At 61.4% G+C, this 20,721-nt stretch overlaps 1 protein-coding gene across 6 annotated transcripts in view; it reads left to right on the top strand.

Moving 5' to 3' along the window:
- Positions 1–20,721, top strand: part of MAD1L1 (mitotic arrest deficient 1 like 1) — a 171,325-nt gene that overhangs the window by 79,171 nt on the left and 71,433 nt on the right. For all 6 annotated transcript variants that reach the window (XM_037137887.2, XM_037137888.2, XM_037137889.2 and 3 more), the window contains one exon: positions 2,506–2,650. In XM_037137887.2, the coding sequence (XP_036993782.2) occupies positions 2,506–2,650 (145 nt within the window). The remainder of the gene's footprint in view (positions 1–2,505; positions 2,651–20,721) is intronic.

Here is a 20,721-nt window from a genome sequence, read left to right as displayed (position 1 = left end):
CTCAGAAAGGTGCCGATCGATGAGCATGCCGCTGTCTCCGCCAGGAACTAAGAACTTGGTTTTGAAGTTGAGGGCCTCCCAGAGGCTCTCAGAAATGCCAGGGGCCTCGGAGGTCACTGTGAGCAAGGAACCCAGGGTTTAATTTTTTATGAGTTTTCGCTTCAGAGGAAAGGCCGGGCTGAGTGGGGAGAACAGCCTGACGGAGGAGTAGGGGTGGGGGGTGTGGGTGGCAGGGCCATGTGGCTGGAGTCCCAGAGAGCGTGGGGCAGCGCTGCACCCTTCTGGCCGGGTCTGGTAGGCCCGCCGGCCTGTGAGGTGGGGGGCATCTGTTGGCAGGTGGTTTGCGAAACGGATCTGGGCACTTTGGACTGCGTCTCTGGAAACACCGTGTGCCCCCAGTCCCTTGGCAGCAAGGACAGGTGCTGCCCCACCCCCCCACGGCCTCACGCTGGTCTCCCATGGGGTTTACAGACAGAATGAAACCCCTCCTGACCTCTGCCCCTTTCCAGCCACCACTGGTTTGTCCACCCCCCTCTTAGCTCAGGGTGCCCACAGAAGGGCCTCTGGGCTTCACCTCCCACAGTCTCTCCCTCCCTCCGGCTTGGTCCTCCTCCGACTGTGTTCCACCTCTTGCCCTCTGCCCCGCCCTTTCCGCAGAGGTTGGGCTCTGGGGGTCCCCTATGCCCACTGTGCTGCCTACTCTGCTGGGTCCCTTCCCAGCTCCCCAACACGTCCTCCCAGAGGGGTTACGCATCCACTTGGTCCTCTGCTGCTTGTCCCCTGAAGCCGCCCTCCTCCCTGGGCTCTGCTTCCTAGCAGGCGCCCATGTGGTCTCCCAGGCCTCCTCGGAGAGGTGGAGAGGCCGCAGGCTGGGGGTGAGGGGGAGCGGGGGAGCTCAGGGCAGATGCCAGCAGTGCCTCCCCAAGGGCTCAGGTTGTGTCCCCCAGTTCCTGAGTTTGAAGATTTCAGCCTCTGGGTCCCCACAACCCAGGAGATGTAGCTCCTCTCTGAAAGGCACCTCCTTGCTACTTCAGGGTCCCCTCTTCTCCACCCTGCTGGAAGGAGAGCCTGGCAAGGTTGGGCATGTGGGCAGTGTGATCCTGGCCATGTCCCCAGGGCCAGGGAATGAGTGGGCAGACCCCATCGTGGACCATCCTGGTGAGGCTCCAGGTGTTCGGTAGCCTGTGTCTGTTGCCTATGATCCTGAGGTTGGGCATTTCAGTCTGGTTCCCTCTAAATAACTGAGGAGCGGTGACATTCTCAGGCCTCACGGCAGACTTGGGGAGTGCAGGATGGTGCAGGGCCTTGCCCACCCACTGCTGTCTCCACTGGTGTCCTGGGTCCCCAGGGGGCCGTGTCCTCTGGGACCCCTTCCTCATTAGGCACAGCTGCTCGGCCACGCTGGGCACAGTCCCCAAAGCCCGGAAAGTATTGCTCCCCTGCTGTGCTGCTGGACTGGGACTGGCTGCAGGATCCCTCCCATGTCTGTGCCTCCACAGCCGGTATCATCCTCACCTCGGCAGACGATGCAAGTGTCACCTCATGACATGCTCCTGGTGACGGCCCTTCTATCTGATTGCTTTTGAGTCTTTAAAGCTTTCCTTTGGAAAGACACTTTCTCTGCTCAGAGCAGCAGCATGAACGCTGTGCTTTCTACCCCTACTCTCACGCCCCTGCCCCAGGCGCCCTCAGGGTCAGCCACTCCCAGCCCTGCCCTCCCTGGTCCTCGTCCCTCCTGGTCCTCGTCCCTAGTCCTTGACTCTCCCTGCTAGGCTGGGCAGCCTCTGAAGAAGGCGTGAGAGTGAGGGGAGGCGCGAGACAGCCTGGGCAGGGCTATGGAGGACCAGTGGCAATGTGGGGAGAGAGTCAAAGGCCTGACTAGAGAGGTGCTTCACCTCCACATCAAGAGGTGGGGGTCAGCACAGGGGCTGTGGGGAGCAGGACAGGCTCTGCGAGAGAATCAAGCCTGTGTCCTGACCTGGGGTCTGAAGGGCTGGCGTGGTCACACAGTACAAGTGGGGCACCAGGAGCCCAGAGGCAGGGTGCTTAAGGCAGGAAGGGCCGTGGCCCAGGTCAGTGGGCACAGCCTCAACTAGCCTAGCTGAGCCTGCAGGGCCTGGCTGGGGTTCGGCTCCCAGGAGCCAGGGTAGGAAGGCCTGGACTTGGGGCCTGACTCCCCCGTGGAGCAGCCAGCTGCACACCTGGCCGCTGACTCAGGGAAGCACCTGCTCTGGTGATTGAGCTCATTCACGCGGACATTTTCCCCATTGTGTGTGGAGCTGCGCCCCTCCCCCACAGCAGCTCTGGGATCGCCCTGGGGGTCCGCTTGAAATTCAGAGCCGCCTGAAAGGCACTGAGCAGCTATTCAGAGTGCGGAAGCGACAGCGAGGGACTGCACGTGCAGCTCTATTCTGGGGCCCTACCAGGCCGGGCGGGGGGTGGGGGGCCCACGGCTGGGGCACCGTGCTGCGGGGCTCACCCTGCCCTCGTGCCTTTTCTGTGCAGCGCCCGAGAACTGGACAAGGTGCGGCAGCAGCTGCAGGAGGAGCTGTGCCAGGTCAGCACCCAGCTGCTGGAGGAGAGGAAGAAGCGCGAGACGCACGAGGCCCTGGCCCGCCGGCTGCAGAAGCGTGTCCTGCTACTGACCAAGGTATGGTGGTGGCGGCCAGGTGGTGGTGGGCAACAGGCAGATGGGTCCTGCTCCTGGAGTTTCCTCTCTGGCACCTTGTCTGCTAGGACCTCCCCTGAACTCTGTGCACAGTTCTCCATGTGGTTCGTCCTCGCCTGGGACACACACAGACATGTTTGGGCCAGCCTGCGCCCTCGTCTTGCTGGTAGCTTTGTACCACTGCTCCTGGTGGGAGTCAGGCTCCAGATGCCCCGGGGGCTCTCAGAGCATCCATGCTGTGCCAGGCCGTCTTCACACCGGCCGTCCAGGGCCTCCCCTCCACACAGGCCCAGGCGCAGTCTCTGCAGCCACAACTCGGCAGGCGGCCTGCAGGGCACACGCCTCAGAGATGCGGGCTGCGTCTCCAGCGCAGGGCGTCTTCCTGCCAGCGCGCCCTTGCTGTGTGAAGCACTGTCTCCCCCTTTAGAAGAGCGCCTCCGGCAGGTGCTTCCACTTTAGGAGGGGCCCTGGGGCCCCGAGCAGGTGAGGAGAGGTGCTGGGCCCAGGGCCCCAGTGTAGGTGCTGCACCCCGCTGCCTCTCCTGTTGCCACCAGGCCTTTCTCACGGGGACATTGGTGGCTGCTGGCATTTTGAATTCTCAGTCTTTTGTTTTGTCATACCTCTGAGCATAGTTAAGTGACTCACAGAACCTCTGGAAGGCAAATGTGTTGGGCAGGGCCGTGTCTGCCCTTCCCGGGTGACTGAGTGTTAGCTGAGGCGTCACTCACAGCAGCAGGGCCCAGGGTCGTGTGGCAGACTCCCAGGAAGCGGTGCCCCGACCCCACGGAGTCGCCGCTTCGCAGTGCAGGTGTTGGCACACGGCCCGCGGCCTGCACGAAGCCTCCCCTTTGAGGATAGCAGACTGTGCCCACGTGTCCCCTGCAGGAGATTGTGGATGCCACCGCTGCTTTGGGCCCCCACGTCCTCCTCCTTTCACACCCGTCCTGGGAGCTGTGTGCTGCCCCCCCTTCCCGCAGGCGTTTCTCATGCGCCTTCTTCTTCAGCGCTGAACATGCACACAGGCAGCACGGAAGGAAGGACTCAGACGCGCATTGCCTGCGCTGCCTTCTCGAGTGAGCTCCCTTTATGGCTGCCCAGCTGGCCCTGTCTCAAGGAGCTCTGTCCCTCCTGCTCCCCTGGCCCCCCACTGAGGCGTGGCAGGTGGGCTTTGTGCCCGGCTCCCCACTTGGCACGTCAGGCCCCAGGGCGGCATGGAGACTGGGGGCTGGGGGAGCGCCCCACAGCTGGGGAGGGTCGGCCAGGGTCAGGCATGCATTTCTCTGTTGTTCCTGCTCCTGCTGAGCACCCCCCTCACCCACCTGAGTCCAGCTCCCATGCGGTTCCCTCTGCACACTGGCAGTTGCTTCATGTGGAGATGGTGAGACCCTGTGTCTGGAAACCTTCCAGTTTGGGGTCTCGGGGTGCGCAGGCAGGCACCTGGGCTCTGTAGGTGTTTGGTGTCCCTGGGTGCCGGCCGGCAGGTGTTTGGTGTCCCTGGGTGCCGGCCGGCATGCAGTCCGCCTGTGTACGGGAGTCCCAGCTGACCCTGCAGGATGGAGACAGGCCCCCTGCTGAGAAGGACCGGTGGAGGTTACCAAGCCACAGCACCATCTGCTCTCTCCTCCCGGGAGGGGGAGGCTCCCAACTGTTACAGTGTCTCACACACACAGACGCCCTTTGTGATGGTCTGGGCCCTCTGACCTGGCATGTGGCCTTGGAGGTTCTGCCAAGGGGTGCTGAGCTGATGTGACCCCTGCTTCTTCTAACTTGGACTGCGGAGCTTCCTCCTGCTCTTCTCATCTGATGCCTGACCGATACTGGGCCCCTCGTCTGACTGTGGCAGGCTCTCAGGCCAGCCCGCTGTGCAAGGATGGCTTCAGGTGGGACTGCAGCCCCCCGCCCGCCAGGTCCCCCGGAGCTCTGGGCTCCTGAGGTGCTGTCTGCGTGGGCTGAGAGGACTGACGAGGTGGGCGATAGTGTGGGAGCCCTGCTGCGTGCCTGCCCTTGTCTGCCCACTCACATCCCGTAGGGCCAGAGGCCTGCTGGGGAGCTTCTCCCAGACGCAGCACAGAGCTCTGGGGCTCACTATGCCAGGGACCAGGGCTCGCTTCACATGCCTGGCAGGGCCCCTGACTTCCGGGGAAGCAGCGTGACCAAACCAGCTCCCCACAGGCTAGTTGACACAGAGTGGAGCCTCTACATCTCGGCAGTGCTGTGACGAGACTGTGTCCTCCCAGGGGCTGGTCACGCCTGCTCAGGGACCGCTGCCTCCGGGAGCGCTCACAACACGCAGGTGCTGAGCCCTGTGAGCCAGACGCCCTCTCAGGTGCCTGCTGGGCGCAGCCTGGCAGGTCGGGAGGCGGGTGCTCTGTGGATAGGGGGTGTCACCCACACACTTCTGGACACGAACACCTGTGCCCTCTGCCTGCCCTGGCCTGCACTGTCCTCAACTCTGTGCCCCAGTGTACCCAGCTGACGAGGTGCATCAGGTCCAGATCGCCATGCCGCCCCGCCCCCGCCCAGGCCTGCACTCCCTCTCCTGCTGGCCGGGCCCCACAGGGCATCCCGGGGCAGCCCCACTGTGCTGGCCTTGCTGCCGCCCCCACCCCCAGCCCTGGCTGCTTGTGCTGCCCTGTGGGGCCATGGTCTGTACGCTCTTCACACCCTGGTTCAGATTCAGACCCTGCTTTCTTCTCATGGAAGACGCCCCTCACTTTTGCCAGGCTCCTTAGAAAGCCTGGGGCAGGATAGTGAGCCGTCCCCCTGCCAGGGCCTCTAGTTAATGCTTGTCTGCTCCGCGCATGGGTGGCTCGCCCTGCACGGAGAGGAAGGGTCTTCTCTCAGCTCTAACATTTAATTTCAGGCGGCGACAGTGTCCTTTCAGCTTGCCTTTCTAGTTTGACATTTCTATTACATCCGTTTAAGTAAAGAAAAATACCCCACCTGTTTGTTATGGGAAATTGCCATTTGCAATTATTAGAAAGCCAAGTGTCCCACTGGGGGTGGGGGCAGCAGCTGGACCTGGGTCACAGTAGAAAGAAAATTTCAAAGAGCAAAGCAGTTCTAGGAAATACAGTGATGTCAAACAAAATGCCTTTTACTTCAGCTCCAAATTTAAGGTGTTAGTATACTAAGAGTTTATGAAAGTATGCGGTGCTGTGGCCTGCCTCTGGCCACTGCTGAGGATGGGCCTGAGGAGAGGGGTGGCGTGGGGGACGGGGGAGGTGGCCTGCTGCCCAAGGGCCTCCCTGTCCTGGCCATGGGTGTGGGTGGTTTGGAAGCCGTGCTCTGCAGGATTTGGGGACACCTCTTTTTGCCTCAATAACTTCCAGGCGCTCTCAGAAGCTGGCTTCTGCCCACACCCCATCCGTCAGGGCCCCCGGGCTCCAGCAGCCTCACTTCCAGGGGGCTCTGAGGTGGGAGGCCCCTGGCAGCTCCTCCAGCAGTGGTCCTTGAGGGCCCTCTGAGGCACCACTGGGGCTGGACCCATTTTCTTTTGCTGGAGTGGTTACCCACGTCCCCTCCTTTTTGTGTATGGGGGTCTTGGGGAGCTCCTGATTGTGTGTGACCCTCAGACGCCCCCCGAGCTTGTTCCTGTTTTCCCCCACCTCCCGTGTGTCCCTGAAGGCTGGCAGCACGCCATCCTCCAGAGCACAGCGTGCAGGCAGGTCTCCTTCCCGGTGCCGTTCCTTCCTTGCCGAGCGTCGCTCTGGGCCACCGGCAGCTCTGCCCTCCTCTCCCCTAGGCCTTTCCCGGTCGTGCGGCCCCTGTGAGCACTTGCAGTGCACGTGTCAGTGTACGTAGGCCCACTGAGCGGCTGGTGTGTGACCGTGGGTGACAGTGAGATGGTCGGTACGTACATGAAGTGAGTAAAGTGTAAAGTTACACAAGTTAGCGTGAGCAGGACCTCCACGTGTTCCCCACACATCATGTTGTCCTGCACCCTGGTCCCGGCTTTCTGTCCTCGGAGTTCGGCCCTGCCAGCCTGTCCCTTGTAGGTGCAGGGCCCAGCCTGCTGACTACCTGCCCCAGCTGGCCTGTGAGGTCAGGCTGGACCCTGTGCCCTTCCCCAGGCTTTGCCTCTCAGATGCCACTGCCTGCAGGGGCGGCGCCGCTCCCCAGAGGACGCCAGTACCCCCGAAGTCTGGAGCTTGGCTCCTGTGAGTCTGGGCCGTGGCAGCTCACCACTCCATGCACCGAGTCCACAGGCCAGCGGTGCGGTGTCGTCTTCACTGACAGTTTTAATGCGCTGTTTGTGGGTTTTCCCACATTGAATTTGGGTTTGTGACCTGCTGCGCTGAAGCAGGGTCTTATTTTGTGAGGCGCTTGCCCTCCCTCGAGGGGGCCCCAGGGTGAGGGTGTCCAGGGCGGAGGGACTGGGGCCTTCCCTGGAGGAGCTGCAGGGCTGGGTGCCGGGAGTGGCGGAGGCGCAGGGTGGAGGTGGCCTGGCGGCCTCTGCACCAGGGCACGGGCAGCCTTCCCCCTCCGGCGGGTGGTCCTGCGGAGTCGGAGGGGGACCGGTGGGCCTGGCAGGCCCAGGCTGCTCAAGCTGGCGTGTGTCCTTGTCCACGATTGAAAGTCCCCTCTCGTCGTCGTGGAGGCCTGTCCTCTTCTCAACTCAATTTCGAAGAAACCCAAATCTTTGAATAACCTTCATCCTGAAAGGAAAGGAAGTCGACTGCAGGTGGAAATTGATGGTCACACTCAAAGACACGGTTCCCTGCCAGGCAGCCTCTTGAGTGTCGCAGCTAAAAATAGCCACGGCGTCCTGCCGCGGTCTGAACTGTCTCCAGGCCACTCCTGGTGACTCTCTGAGATCGGGAGAGGCCCAGCGCCTCCTCTGCCACTCCTGCCCTTGCCTGCTGTGGCCTGGCCTGGCTGGCCTGCCGAGGGCCCGGTCAGTGTTTTGGATGTGTTGGGCAGTGCTCCCCCACCCGCCTCTGCCCCCATAGGACTGTCTTGGCGTGGCGCCCCCGAGGCGGTGCTGTCCCAGGAGCTGGCAGGTGTGGGCGCGTGCATGCCCGTGGCATGTGGCCCATGAGGCTTCGTGGTGTCTGTGCTCGTCTGCTGTGGTGGCTCTCGATAGAGGCCAACTTTGCTGGCAGTCAGCCTCCCCTGGCTGACCCCCCACAGTTCCTCAGCACCGCCTAACCGTCTGCATTTCCGAAACGGGAGGCACTGCGGGGCTGGCCGCTCCCGTGCTTGCTCCGGGCCAGGCCTCAGGGTGCGGTGTGGTTGGCGTGCGTCGTCCGTGCCACGAGTGGTCTTCTGGTGAATGCGTGTCGCGTACATGGTTGGTGCCAGGAGCGGGGCCCCGTTCAGGGGCAGCGGTGGCTGCTGACGTTCACCAGTGCCCTGATTTCCTCAGTGTTTCTCTGATAGTCCCACTCGCAGGTTCTGCTGTGTTAGTGTCTGTGCCGTCCCTCTCTGTGGAGGGGGCGGTGGGGCATGGGCAGTGTGCCCAGGATGGGGGGAGGCTCCGCCCCGGCCCAGCTCTGCCCTCTGACGCCTGCCTGTGCCCCACCCCTGTCCCCTGTGCCGGGCAGCGCGGTGTCAGAGTGCATGCGTTTGAGTGCACACGCACGAGTGTGTGTGATTGTGTGCACACATGAGCTGCACATGTGTGAAGGCATGTGCGAGTGAGTGCTCATCTACATATGTGCCTGTGTGCACGCATGCGCGTTTGCTTCTGTTCTGGGAAGCCTGGTTTTTAGTGCTTTTTCCGAGAGGCCCTCAGGGAACACTGGGCTCAGTGGGCGGACCGGCCCAGCCCTGCAGCAGCCTCCAGAGGGCTGTCCAGCGGGGTGAGTTCACAGATGCCACATGTGCCCGGGCAGCAGGGTCACATGCCGTCCGTCATCAGGTGGGAGACAGTTGAGTGCCGGGAATGTGGTTTGCAGTCAACACCCCTTTGGTTAACTTTGCCCGGAAAGGTCTGAATGGCCCCCAGGACGGCAGGGGCAGAGTGGGCATTTCTCCAACCAGAGCTGGCCCAGCACGGTCCTGGAGTTGGTCCACAGAGCCTTGCCTCATGGGCGGACAACTGCTCAGGTGACTGGGTGTCCGTTTTGCCCCGGATGCACTGGCTACAGGCTGAAGCAAGGGGCAGCTCTGGGTCCATTTCCAGAGCTGAGTGCTTGTATGCTCAGCATCATGTCCAGCCCCGCCCCGTGTCTAGAGAAGGAGAGCGTGGGACTGAGATTTGCCCTCAGTGCCTGGGGCCTCAATGGAGAGCTCGGCCGAAGGCCCTTGGCCCGGGTGGACAGGCACAGCAGAGAGGAGCTGGGAGGTGCCCTGGGAGTCTGCAGTGGAGCCGGGCCCTGTCCTCCACTAAGTCTCCATGTCTCACCTCTTTCATGTGCACAGCAGGTCCAGGGGAGGCCACTGGGGGTGGCACGTCGGGTGCCCAGCAGTCGCCTGGCCTCCCAGGAATTCAGGTGCGACTGGCTGCCCTGTCTGCCCTGTGCGTATGGATTCGGTGATGGGTGGCAGCAGGTCCCTGAAGGGGCCCTGTGCTCTCTGGCCCAGGGCTGGTGTCGGCTGCTGCTCCTCACCTGACCAAGGCGTCGCAGAGTCACGCTCCATGCAGTCAGAGCCAGCTGGGAGGCACGTGTGTGCGGCAGCAGGGCTGGTGTTGCCACTGCCGTGCTGCTGTCCCCACCCGGGCACTTGGCTCCGACAGGGTGCTCACACCGGCACTTGTGCTCCCACCCTGTGGGGGCCTGGTCTCTAGAGAAATGGGGGAGTTTGCATGGTTCCCAACAGGCCCCATCTCAGTTCTTTCAGTTCTTCTCGACCAGAACTGTGAAGTGCCTTGCGCACTGCATCCAAAGGTTTCACTCTCCCTTGCCCTCCAGCGTCCAGCCAAGAGGGACCACGGCTCAGCCAGCGTGCATCTGGTGTGCAGGCCTCTGAGGAGGAGGTGGGGCTGCGGAGGCCAGGGCTCTGGACTTTCCACATGCACTCTGGCCTACGGAGCCGTGCGGTTGAGGTGAGCCGTGGGCTATGCAGGGTGCTGACCTTACGGGGGGCGGGGTGTGCCTCTGCTTGGGGGGCCTGCTGTTGGTACAGCAGGGGTCTCTCACCCAGTGCCCACCCTGGACCACCGGGTGCCTGGAGGCCCTCAGAGAGAGGTTGTAGGGCTGGAGCTGGGGCTGGAGGGCTGTCTAGCCCCGGCCAGCTGCTGACAGCTGGGCTCCCAGCTGCCCTGCACTGCAGGGACATTGCCCGTTGTGGCCGTGGGGGGTGTGTGGGTGCACAGGGCGAGGGGAGGGGACCCCAGGAGCAGTGTGCTTTGCAGTGCTGTTGTGCCTACCTGTGCTCCCCAGTGTTGAGGGTCAGAGGCTGGGCAGGGCTTCCCTGCAGAGCCCCTGGTGCCAGCCTCTCAGTGGGTCCGGCTGAGCGCTGCCGGTGACAAATGGCTGCCTGTCCTCTGAGGGGTCAGTTGGACTCAGACCCCAGTAAGTGACACTCCAGTTGACACTCTGTTTTCCAGGCTTCCTCTGGGCTCTCTAACACACTTTCACGAAGGGCTTTGCCCACAGCCTTATGAAAGTCTAGATAAATTGGACCCACTAGTTAGCCTTCACCAGTGACCCTTGTCTCGGCCTCTAGTCACAGAGATGCACCAGCGCAGTCTGGCCGCTCCTGCATCTGCCCGCTTCTTTCAGCCCGTAAGCCCGCAGGGGCAGGGCCATGTGAGTGTGTGGTGCACAGATCCTGGGGGGCACTCAGTGGGGGGAGGGGGTCTCTCCCTTCTGCACAAAGTGACAGGGCTGCAGACCCCCATCCTGTCACTACCCACTGGGAGCGCCAGGCCTGTCCCTCCGAGCCTGGAGAGCAGTGTAGACTTCGGCAGGTGTGGGTCAGGGTCCAGCTACCCCTGTGACCCTGGTTCCTGGTGGTGAAGTCAGAGTAGCCTGGGTCCAAACCTTGGTTCTGCTGGCCATGCGGCCTGGGGCACTCCACTCCCGTCAGAGCCTCCGCCTCCTCCTCCTCCTCCATGAGGCCCGGGGACATGCGCAGCGTCACTTGGCGCCTCCTCGAGGGGATGTGAGGGGGCGCGGCAAGCTCAGTGAGCTCGCTGGGGCACCTCCTCGGAGCAGGGCTGCTGGGCATCTTTGCTGTGCTTCGGGTCACTTCCCACTCTCGCTTCCCGCCAGCCGTGGATGCCTCCCTCCCACGCTGCTCTCACACCTCTTGCTGCCAGACTGTGCTCAGAGCTCACCCCGGGGCTGCCTGCCTCATGCTCTCAGGTGTGCCAGAAGCCTGGCTGTGCTCAGAGCGTGGCCAGCTTGCCATGTGCTGCAGGACGTGGTGCCTTGCACTTACCTTCAGTGGCCAGTGCCCCTCAGCCTTGCTCCTCGGTGGCCCTGTGACCACAGACTTGTCAGTGCTGCTCTCTGGGCAGTGGGTATGTCAGAGAGCACAGGACTCTGGAGCTCCCTGGGGCCAGGACACCTCCAGCAGGTGCTGACTCCTCACGTTCAAGGGCAAGGCCAGGGTCTCTGCGCGGCTGTTTGTGAGCACAGCCAAGACCAGGGGGCGTGCTCAGCAAGCGGGAACCCCACCTCCCCTGTCTTGCCCACCCAGGTTTGGCTGACTGGTGCATCCCGTAGGTGGCAGCCACACACAGCACTTTGTGAGCTACCTGCCCACATGTCACTCCAGGCACAGGGCTGGCCCTTGCCGGCCCCCACAGCAGGATGCCCCAGGCCACAGGGAGGACCCCTGGGCAGGCTGCGATGTGGGTTTTCGGGGTTGGCATGGGTTACAGAGCTTCCCTGCTCCTCCTCTGTCTGACAGCTGTGGGCGGGCTGATGCCAGCCCTGTGCCTGGAGTAAGGGGAGCAGCACAGCGCTGTGCCTTCATATTGTGTCCCTGCGGACTGTGAGGGGGTGGGGGCCAACACTTCTCCAAGTCGAGGCGCAGTCATTGTAAAACACAATGTTTTCGGAGCCGTCTCCACAGCTGACTTGAATTCTCCCCGCCAAGGCTCCATCTCACACTGCACGACTGAGTGCATTATGCTGGGCGTACCTTTGCATACACAGCTCTGTGAATATGGAGGATGCAGGAAGGAGGCACCCAGTCTTCTCGGCGAGCAGCTGTCTTCCCCAGAAGCCTGTCCTCCGTGGCAGATGGGGCTCGGCCGCAGAGGGTCTGCTGGCCCTGAGGACCTCGTCTGTGCACCGGAGCTGATGCAGTACTTAGTGGAGACGTGGAGGGATGTCATCCCTTTGTGGGGTGTCTTCCTGTGCAGAGCTCCACAGGCCTCAGTTTCGAGGCGCGCGTGCGCGTGCACGCAGGCGCGCGTGTGTGTGTTTTCCTCAGTAGCAGAGATCCCCCACCCAGGCAACTTTCCTGGGTGACTGTTCTGACCTCTGCTGGTGTCCTTGGGGGACTTTGGTGTCAGGTTGGCGGGGAAGGGGAGACCCCTCAGTGAGTTTCTCCTTCAGCACTGTCCCCACTGTGGGCCACTGAGGTGGTCGATGGCATCTTTGTGACCTGGAAGGGACCATCTCTGATGGTGTCTTCCCTTCCTCAGGCAGAGAGAGGGCCGTCCTCGTCTGCTGTCGCTCACGTACATCGAGTGCCACTGGGAGCCAGGGCCCGGCTGGGCGCCAGGAGCTGGAGCTCCTTAGGCTGGCAGCAGGCACGGGGCCTGCCCTGGGCGGTGCATGTCCGAGCTGAAGGAGTGACTGTGGCGTGCAGCTAGGACTTCCGTTTCCGGGAAGGCAGGGGAGACGGACCGCTGACCCCGGCCTGGTTGCAGAGTGCAGAGAGCAGAGTGTGGAGAACAGAGTGCGGAGAACAGAGTGCGGAGTGCAGAGAGAGACCCTGGGCAGCACACGTAGAGCAGGCATGAGAGACTTGAGGGGGGGGTGGCGGGCCGGGAGCTGGGAGCTTCCCCGCTCATGTTGGACTCTGCGCTGAGGGCGTCAGCAGCCCAGAGGTGCCCTGACCAGAGACCGGGCCATAGTCCTAGCCGGATAGGACACTCGGGGCAGTGGCAGGATGGAAGGGCTGAGGGGAGAAGGGCAGCCTGGGACACAGAGTGGAGGCATGCCCTGTCTGAGTGACCCGGACCCCGCAGACCTGGGGTCCTTGGGCACTGCTGGCCAGGTCCTGGAGGCAGCAGGGAGGTGCCGGTGGCTAGTTCACCCTTTCACCACTGACAGACCTGTTTGGTTTTGGATTCTTCTCGGGTCAGTTTGGCTCATTTCACCCAGGTCAATTCGTTTTGGCACTCACGTCAGTCTCCCTCCGCCACCCTTCTACTTGGGTGACGCTGGGGACACTGGCCTCCCTTTCCTTCCCAACTTCATGAGTCTCAGACCTCTCTCTTCTTGGTGGGGGTCAGTCTGGTTAACAGTTTTATCAACTTCACTGATCTTTTCAAAGGACCACCTTTTGGCTCAGCTGATGTTTTTCTATTGTTTTCCTACTTTGTGTTTAACGTATTATAGTTTTCTTCCTGCTTGTTTTGGGTCAGCCAACACTTGAGAAAGATGCGAAAGTGATTCAATGGGAGAAGGGTGATCAGGAAATGCCCTGGGACAGTCTGACGTGCGAGGACCTTGGTCAGACCTCCCACTTTGTACCGAAACTAACTCGCGAATCACACACCTACTGGCAGAACATGAGTATGAAACAGTTTCAAGGCCAGAGAAAACCTTCAGGACGTGGGCAGATCTTCAGGGTCTCAGTCCTTCACTGAGAGCACAACCCGCACAAGGGGCGGGTAAATGGGATGGATTGGAGTGAGGCCTGAAACCGGTTCCCGGGAACGGTGCTGGTCAGGGGTTGGGCAGGCAGAGCGCAGACGGGGGCGAACGTGGCACACCGCTCACTGGTGAAAACACCCACTCGAGTGCATGGAGAGCCCCTGCCCTGGAGAGCCGGTCACGCGTCGTGAGAAAACAGCATGGGCACACGGACGGCGAGGTGTCGCTGCACACCTGTTAGGACGCTCCGCTGCAGCGGGCTGGCCACACCTGGTGCTGCCAGGGACTTGGGCAGGGTGGGGTGCCTCTCGCCCATTTGCTTGTGAGCACTTGGAAATGTGACTGATGGTTTGTAGGGACTGAGCGGCAGTTGGCCCTGTGGCCCAGTGGTGGCACTCTGGGCCACATCCCTGAGGAACGGCACTTGGGTCCATACTCAGCTTCTTGTGCAGCAGCCCGGATAAAGCGGGCCGGTGTCCTGAGGGTGGATGGGAACTGCGGCTGTGTGGCCTTGGTCAGGCCCCAGTGGCCTCCACCCTCCACCCGCTGGCCTCCACCACTGACAGACCTGTTTGGGTTTTGGATTCCTCTTCCAACTGCCAAGTCTGCTCTCCAGGGCTTTTCACCTACAGGTGCTGGCTCGGGGTGCGCGAGTTCCCTGAGAGCTCACCCAGGGAGTTCCTGTCCCCTCCAGAGCCCAGGGAGCAACGTGGGAAGTGACTCCGGGACGGCTCCCTCCCTTCCTGAGTCTCAGGCTCAGCATCTGCAGAGCAGGGCAGGCTTGGCAAGGGTCCTGACCCTTCCCCACGCACAGCACCTCTCTCCCCTCGAGCACGAGCCGCACAGCTGCGAGTTTGGAGTAAAGTGGACAGAAGACTGTTGAAAAGACGTGGCCCCTCCCCCAGAGGCAGCAAAGGAGTCCTGTTTGTGGCATTTCTACCTCCTCTTGTCCCTCCCCCCTCCTTGCCCTCCCCCTTCGAGTCTCCCAGTCACCCCTGACTCACCCAGCAACTGTTGCCTGCCTGCCCTCCCCATACCAGGGCTGTGGGCTCGGCTGTGCCCACAGGTGTCTTGGGCACTAGGAGGGCTGCCATGGGCAAGACGTGCAGGACCTGTTTGTGTCCTGTGCTTGTCACATGGTGTCTTGTTGGGACAGCTGCGTGTGTCATCAAGCAGCCTTGGGACTCAAAGCCCTCTGGGCCCCCGCAGTTTTTGCACACAAATGTGCCGGAGTCCAACTCTCCTCTCTGGGAAAGGGAGGTGGTTTCTAATTGGTCACCGTTTTTGCTGACGTGACCAGCACCCCTGGGTGCGGCTCTGGCGCCGTCTCTTAATTGATTTCTTAGGATGACCGGACCCGCAGCTCCTGCTTACAGGGCAGGGACACTCTGCATCCATCCCTTCAGTGCCCCTGAGTGTCAGCCTCCCCATTCCCGCTTCTCTAGGTGGGGGACGGCCCCTGCGGTGCACCTCCCTGTGTCTGTGGCCGGTTGCGCTTGCTGTTGATCACTGCTCGTTCTGCCCGGCTTTATGGTGGGTGTTGGGGGCCTTCTCACTGCCTTGGAAGCGGTTCTGTGTGTCTGCGGCACCTGGCTTCCCTAGTCTTTTCCTTTGTTTGTGCCAGTGTTCGGGGGCACACAGAGGCGCTGATTGTGGGCTAGTCTCGCTCTGCGCTGTGCCCCTCACTCTCCAGAGTACTGGCCCGCCTGTGTCCTCTCTAGTTGCTGTGACGTGGGCAGGCCGTTCCATCCAAACCTTCCTGGTCTTCTTTGTGTGCCGGGGCAGTCATGGCCCAGAGTTCTGGGTGGTTTGCAGCCTGCCAGGCTCAGGGCTGCTGCGGAGGGGTCCTCGGAGGCAGTGCCGCTCTGAGCCCTCGCTCCTGCACGCTTCTTGCAACGGAGGCCAGTGGACGCCTGCACCTTCCTGCACGTACCGGTGCTGTCCTCCTTGTGGGGGCCGGGCTGGCCCAGCCGACCATGGACTTGGGGCACTCAGCATGGTGACACAGAGTGTGGGGTGGGGCAGGAGGCTGAGGCCCCGGGAGCTATCGGGAGCACTTGAGAAGCCTGCAGCTGTGTGTCCGCACCCCCCACCTGAGTGGCAGCAGAGGCCCACAACGGAGGGGTTCAGAGCAGAGTCTGTTACTTCAGTAGTGGGGGGGCCGCAGGCAGAAGGGTACAGCTGCTAAACCCCCCACCCTGAGGGCTGTGAGGGCACGGAATAGCACAGGCACAGGAGCGGCCTCGGTGTCCTTGGAGCTGTTGCTCAGGTGCCCGGGCTAGAGGCAGGGACCCAGCTGGAGATCTGCCCCTCCGGCACCTGCTGGGCCCTACCTCCTGACCTGGGCCATGAGTCACGGAGCAGGGGCAGCTTCCTGCCTTTTCCTCACCAGGCCCTGCCTGACAGGGGAGAGGTGCTGGGCAGTGAGAGAGTGCATCTCAGCTGCCCCGCAGAGCTGGTCCTGCAGGTGGGGAGGTAGACAGAGAGAACGAGGGGGTGCACCCTCGGTCAGCTGTGTCCTGGGATCCCACCCAGCAGCTGAGGAACGGGGTCCCTGAGGCAGCATCAATGCAGCGGGCGTGGGTGGGCCTGGGCTCGCTGGGCGGGAGGGTGCCCAGGAGGGCAGGAGGGTGCCCAGGAGGGCGGGAGTGCCAGCAATGAGCCTCGCGGGCGGCCATTCGTGGGGACAACGCAGGTGACTTTGCGGTGTCGGTATGCAAGGTCTCGTTCCGTCCTCAAAGTGAGTCTGCAGTGGGAGCTTATTCCTCCCCTGCAGCTGAGAGAGCTGGGGCCGATTGAGGGCTTGCCACTGATGGCTGACCCTCTGGCCCATGGGGTCGAACCGCACAGGCCTGCTTGCACGCAGGTGTTTCACTCCGCATGCTGGAAGACCTTGGAGCCTGCCTTGCTCCCCGCGACGATCATGTGGCCGTGTCCTCATGTGGGAGCCAGCGTCCCTGTGCGGAGACGGGTGTCTTCCCACCGTGCCATCTGCAGGGTTGTGTGTCCTGTAGGATGGTGTGGGTGGCAGCACTGCAGGCCGCTTGCTCCATCAGCAGACGACGGGTGCTTGCAGAGCCATGGGCCAGCACATGCTGCAGACATGCGCCCTTCTGCAGCGCCGTCTCCCGACGGCCTGCTTTCTCGGACAGACTCTGCCACGCCTGACGCAATGCCAGGGTCACTCAGTGGTCTCCCTCACCGCTGAGGCTCCCAGGCAGCGTGGCCGCCCCTCCCGTGCGGCCTAGGGTGTTGGAAGCTGCTGCATGGGAGGGGCAGGTGCCCGCACACCAGTACTCTGGGCCCCTCTGCCCGGCCCGGGCACACTGGTGCGGCACACAGAGAGCGGGCATCGTGTTTGTCTGCTGTCTCTCCCCTGTGTCCGGCGTGGGCCTGGCACCTCGTGGGGAGCTGAGAACGTTGTTGGCTCAGTGGGTGATGTTGGACAGCAGGCAGCAAGCCACTCGGATGCGAGCCAGTCCTGCATCTTGCACTGCCGTCAGGGTGCGTGGAGCCTGGCGCGGGCGCCTGGCTGGCAGCTGTGGGTGCTGGTCTTGCTCTTGGGAGGCTGGGGGCGGGTGTGGGGCCTGCATGCACACCTGTGTGGGACTGGGCTGGAGGTGGGGCTCAGGAAGCCCTCTGCCTGGGCTGTTCCAGGGTGTCCCGAGAGGTGTCTGCACACCCCTTTCTCCATGTGGCCGGAGGAGCCGTTGCCCCAAGTGCAGTGGCGGCACCTGCCACGGCTCACCCTGTCGTCACCATGCTCTCTACTGCGCTCCCCTTTTCTTCTCCTCTCGCTCACACCTGCCCCTCCCAGCCCAGTGCTTGGAGAGCAGCATGGCCACCCCTCTGGTCATCTAGAAGCAGCTGCCCTGCTGGGTGGGTGCCGGGGGGGAGCCCAGGACAAGGGCCACGCTGCCCCGGGCTGTTGACCGTCTGCACCAGGAGTCACCGGTGCAGAGCGTTCTGCTGGGCACTGACTTGGAGCCACGGTGCGGTCCAAGTGTCCACGCTCCTCTCAGCCCCGATGAAGTGCACAGGCTCTCCCTCCCTGTGGAGTGGGTGCAGCTATCAGCTCTGTCCCTGGTGTTGGGGCTGGGGGTCATGGTGGGACCCACGGGTTGGAGGGGGCAAGTGGGAGAGCACCAGCACCTGGCCCCCGCTGCTCTGCAGGTCGGTCCGATGCTTCTGTCAGTCATTGCTTGGTTGAGCTGGTATGTACTGAGCATGTGGTCAGCACTGGGTGCTCAGCGTGGAAGGGGTGCCGTGTGAGTCGGTGCAGAGGTTGCCAGTGCAGAGCCTGGCCCAGGGGAGGGCCGGCGCATGTGTAACCAGGTTGCGATTTTTCGAGGACCGCCACCGAGCCTTCTTGGTGCCATGTGGTTGGGCTGCAGGCCACTGCTTCCCTCTGACCCGCACCTGCTCTGCAGGTGGGGAAACTGAAGCTGCAGAGGGAGTGGGGCCTCTTTGAGAGGGGGAGCTGGCTTGTCTCTGCACACCTGGCTCTCCTTCCTCTGTCCGTGTGGTCAGTTGGACTATGCTGGACACAGAGCTGGGCTGCTCCAGCAGCCACCCGTGGCCTGTGGCCCCACCATCGTGCTGACACACACTGTGGGGACCTTGGGGGGCGGTTGTTGCATCCCCCCCTGTGGTGGCAGCCCGGCCCCTTGCATGAGCGTCAGGCTGGGACCCAGCTCTCGGGGGCGACACCCAAACTGCTGGTGGGGAGCTCGGGGCTGGGGAACGAGTCATACAAGCAACATAAACGAAATGGAGTGTGTAACCAGTGGTGTGAGAGCAAAGGGAGATTGCTTCAGGAAGTCTCAATTGATTTCACTCCCCCGCACTAGGTGTTGTTGAGCTTTTTGTCAGGAAGAGGGAATTGTAAGAACACGGCTTGCAGAGCTCGTCCCCACCACTCTGGTTCTGCGTAGGCGGGAGAGGGTGGCGGGGAGGTGGCACCGGAAGTCAGGCAGCCGAGGGCCTCCAGTGACTCACAGCTGTGCCTGCTGGAGGCCCAGACAGGCCTGTTCCCTGCACCTCGTGCCCCGAGTGGGTCCAGGGCAGTCGGTGAGCCAACCAGCCCTGCTCTGTGAGGGCTGCCTTGACCACAGCCGCCCTGCAGGGAGGATGCCTGGCAGTTCTAGACGAGACACCTGGCAGGTCAGGCGGCCGCGTTCCCTACCAGGGCTGCTCTGCACCTGGCAGGCAGCAGGGACGAGCTCAGCAGGCAGCAACCTGCTGGGTGGTCGCATGCCGCGGTCCAGCCGCAGCGGGTCAAGGGGTCCCACAGGTGAGGGTAGGCGTCGGCGCTGGGTAACAGACGACAACACGCCTCAAAGGACAGTGAAGCTCTGTTCCGTTTATTGCAAGTACAAGCAGGTTTTTATATTTTCATTTTAGGTAGTGATTAACATTTGCAGTATAACATGATCATTTAAGCAGAAAAAATCAATACAAAGGTAATCAGTAAAAGTATGAAAGTTCCCATAGATTTAGTTAAAGATTATTTTAACTAGGAGAGCCATTAATCAGACAATTAGAAGTATCTTATTGTATATTAAAGTTTCTTAGAATTTGTCATAGGGCAAAAGGATACGCTAGATTGAGTAGAGAAAATAGGAAATTTATTATAAGGCCCTTGTGATGTCTAACTTAGTTATCTACCTTTTTTTTTTTTTGCTTAAAATGTTTTTCTGTGTACCATAAATTCTCACTCCTTAGTAACTGTTTAGTTTGTAATAACTAACTAGCTTTTGTTATTTCTTTGCCTGTCTAGTTGATATATATTCTTATTCAAGGTAAAGGAGGGGCTATTCCTAAGTTGCAGGGGGCTTTCAAGGGTACTTCTTTTAAGTTTCTCTAGGAGTTCTTTTATAGGCATGTTTTGTACTTTGATTCCCTCTAAGAAAGCAGTGAGATCATCTCCTGATTTCCTAGAGTATTCTATTTTATCTTGGGTGTTTTCCAATGATCTGTTATTGATTAAGCTTGAATTCTCAGATTGTTCTGGTTGTTTCTTTGTACCTATATTCCCTGACGTTTCTAGTATGATATCATTATTCTGTTCATTGAGCCGGGAAAGGTCCAGGCACACTATCTGAATCACTGCCAGGGTATTCATAATGATTAAAGCAGAAAAGGGTCATGATCCCCAAAGCAAGCACAATCACAATAGGTATTGCAGGGCCTTCCATGCCACGTCCACCAAGTTGGAAACTGCTTCCTTGAAGTCTTACACCCCCTCTCAGGACCTTGTCACAGAGAGAGGGATCCAACAGTGGACGCGGCAGTGGACGTGGCAGTCGCAGGTGCTCTGTCATGAGGTGGGTGGGAGTGGAGGGGACGAGAAACTCAGAGCGGCAGACAAGGAGGTGGTCTTGGGACACAAGCAGGGTGCAGCCCAAGTCTGGGGGACCAGACCACATGGCAGGTGTGGACGGCAGGGGACCGAGACTCCTGAGCAGCCCACCATGGGCCTCGCTGCCACGCACCAGCCCCTCGGGGAAGGCCCCACCTCACTCCTGCCTGTGTGCTCAGAGAAGGCGGGACAGCTCCTCAGGAGGTGTCCCCACACTTTCAGAGGGTAAGGCTGCTTGTCTTCCACACACTGGCTCCTCAATGACCATCCTGGGCACGAATGTTCAGGAATGTTCACGCAGTCGTGTGGGCGGGAGCAGGTGCTGTGCGTGCACTGAATTAGCCTCATCTCCTTGGAGGAAGCCAAGCCAGAAGTGCATTCGGGAGCACTGTTCGAGTTCTGCGCGGAAGCCAACAGCATTGTGTTGCTAAAATTGCCCTCTGATTCCCTCAGCAGCACCCGTACTGGCCTCCTGCCCAGTGACAGGGAGTCTCAGGGCTCTGAGGACCCGGGAATTGGTGCCAGGAGAGGCTCTCCCTCCACTTGGCCAGGAGTTGCATTGTTGGGCCCTCTTGCACGTGGAGGGTGAGGTGGGCCCTGGGAGCTGCTTCCTCACTGCCTGTCCCCATGCAACCCCTCTCTCCTGGGGCTGCCTGCAGGGACAAGATGGGGTCATAGCCGCTGCCTCCAGAGAGCCCTCAGGTCCCTGTGCTCCTACCAGTATGTCCCTGGGAGGGTTTGGGGCAATGTCTGGAAGTCCACAGCTTCTCAGGAGGAAGGCCTGGGGACCCCGGGCAGGAGACCATGGCCTCCCCGGGGCTGCCACCGACCTGCAGGATGTTTGCATCCTCTCCTGCCCCACCCCTTCTGGCCCCTTGTGCGTGCATTGCTGGGAGCACAGCTCCCTGGGCACCCCTCTCAGGGCTCCCTGCTCAGCAGCTCTGGGGGCCCCCTTTCCAGGCCCC

This window comes from Artibeus jamaicensis, unplaced genomic scaffold, assembly GCF_021234435.1.
Source record: "Artibeus jamaicensis isolate MK-2021 breed Jamaican fruit bat unplaced genomic scaffold, CSHL_Jam_final scaffold_3151, whole genome shotgun sequence".
Lineage (NCBI taxonomy): Eukaryota > Metazoa > Chordata > Mammalia > Chiroptera > Phyllostomidae > Artibeus > Artibeus jamaicensis.
Note: the sequence above shows the minus strand (reverse complement) of the source record. Positions and strands in the feature narration are given on the sequence as shown.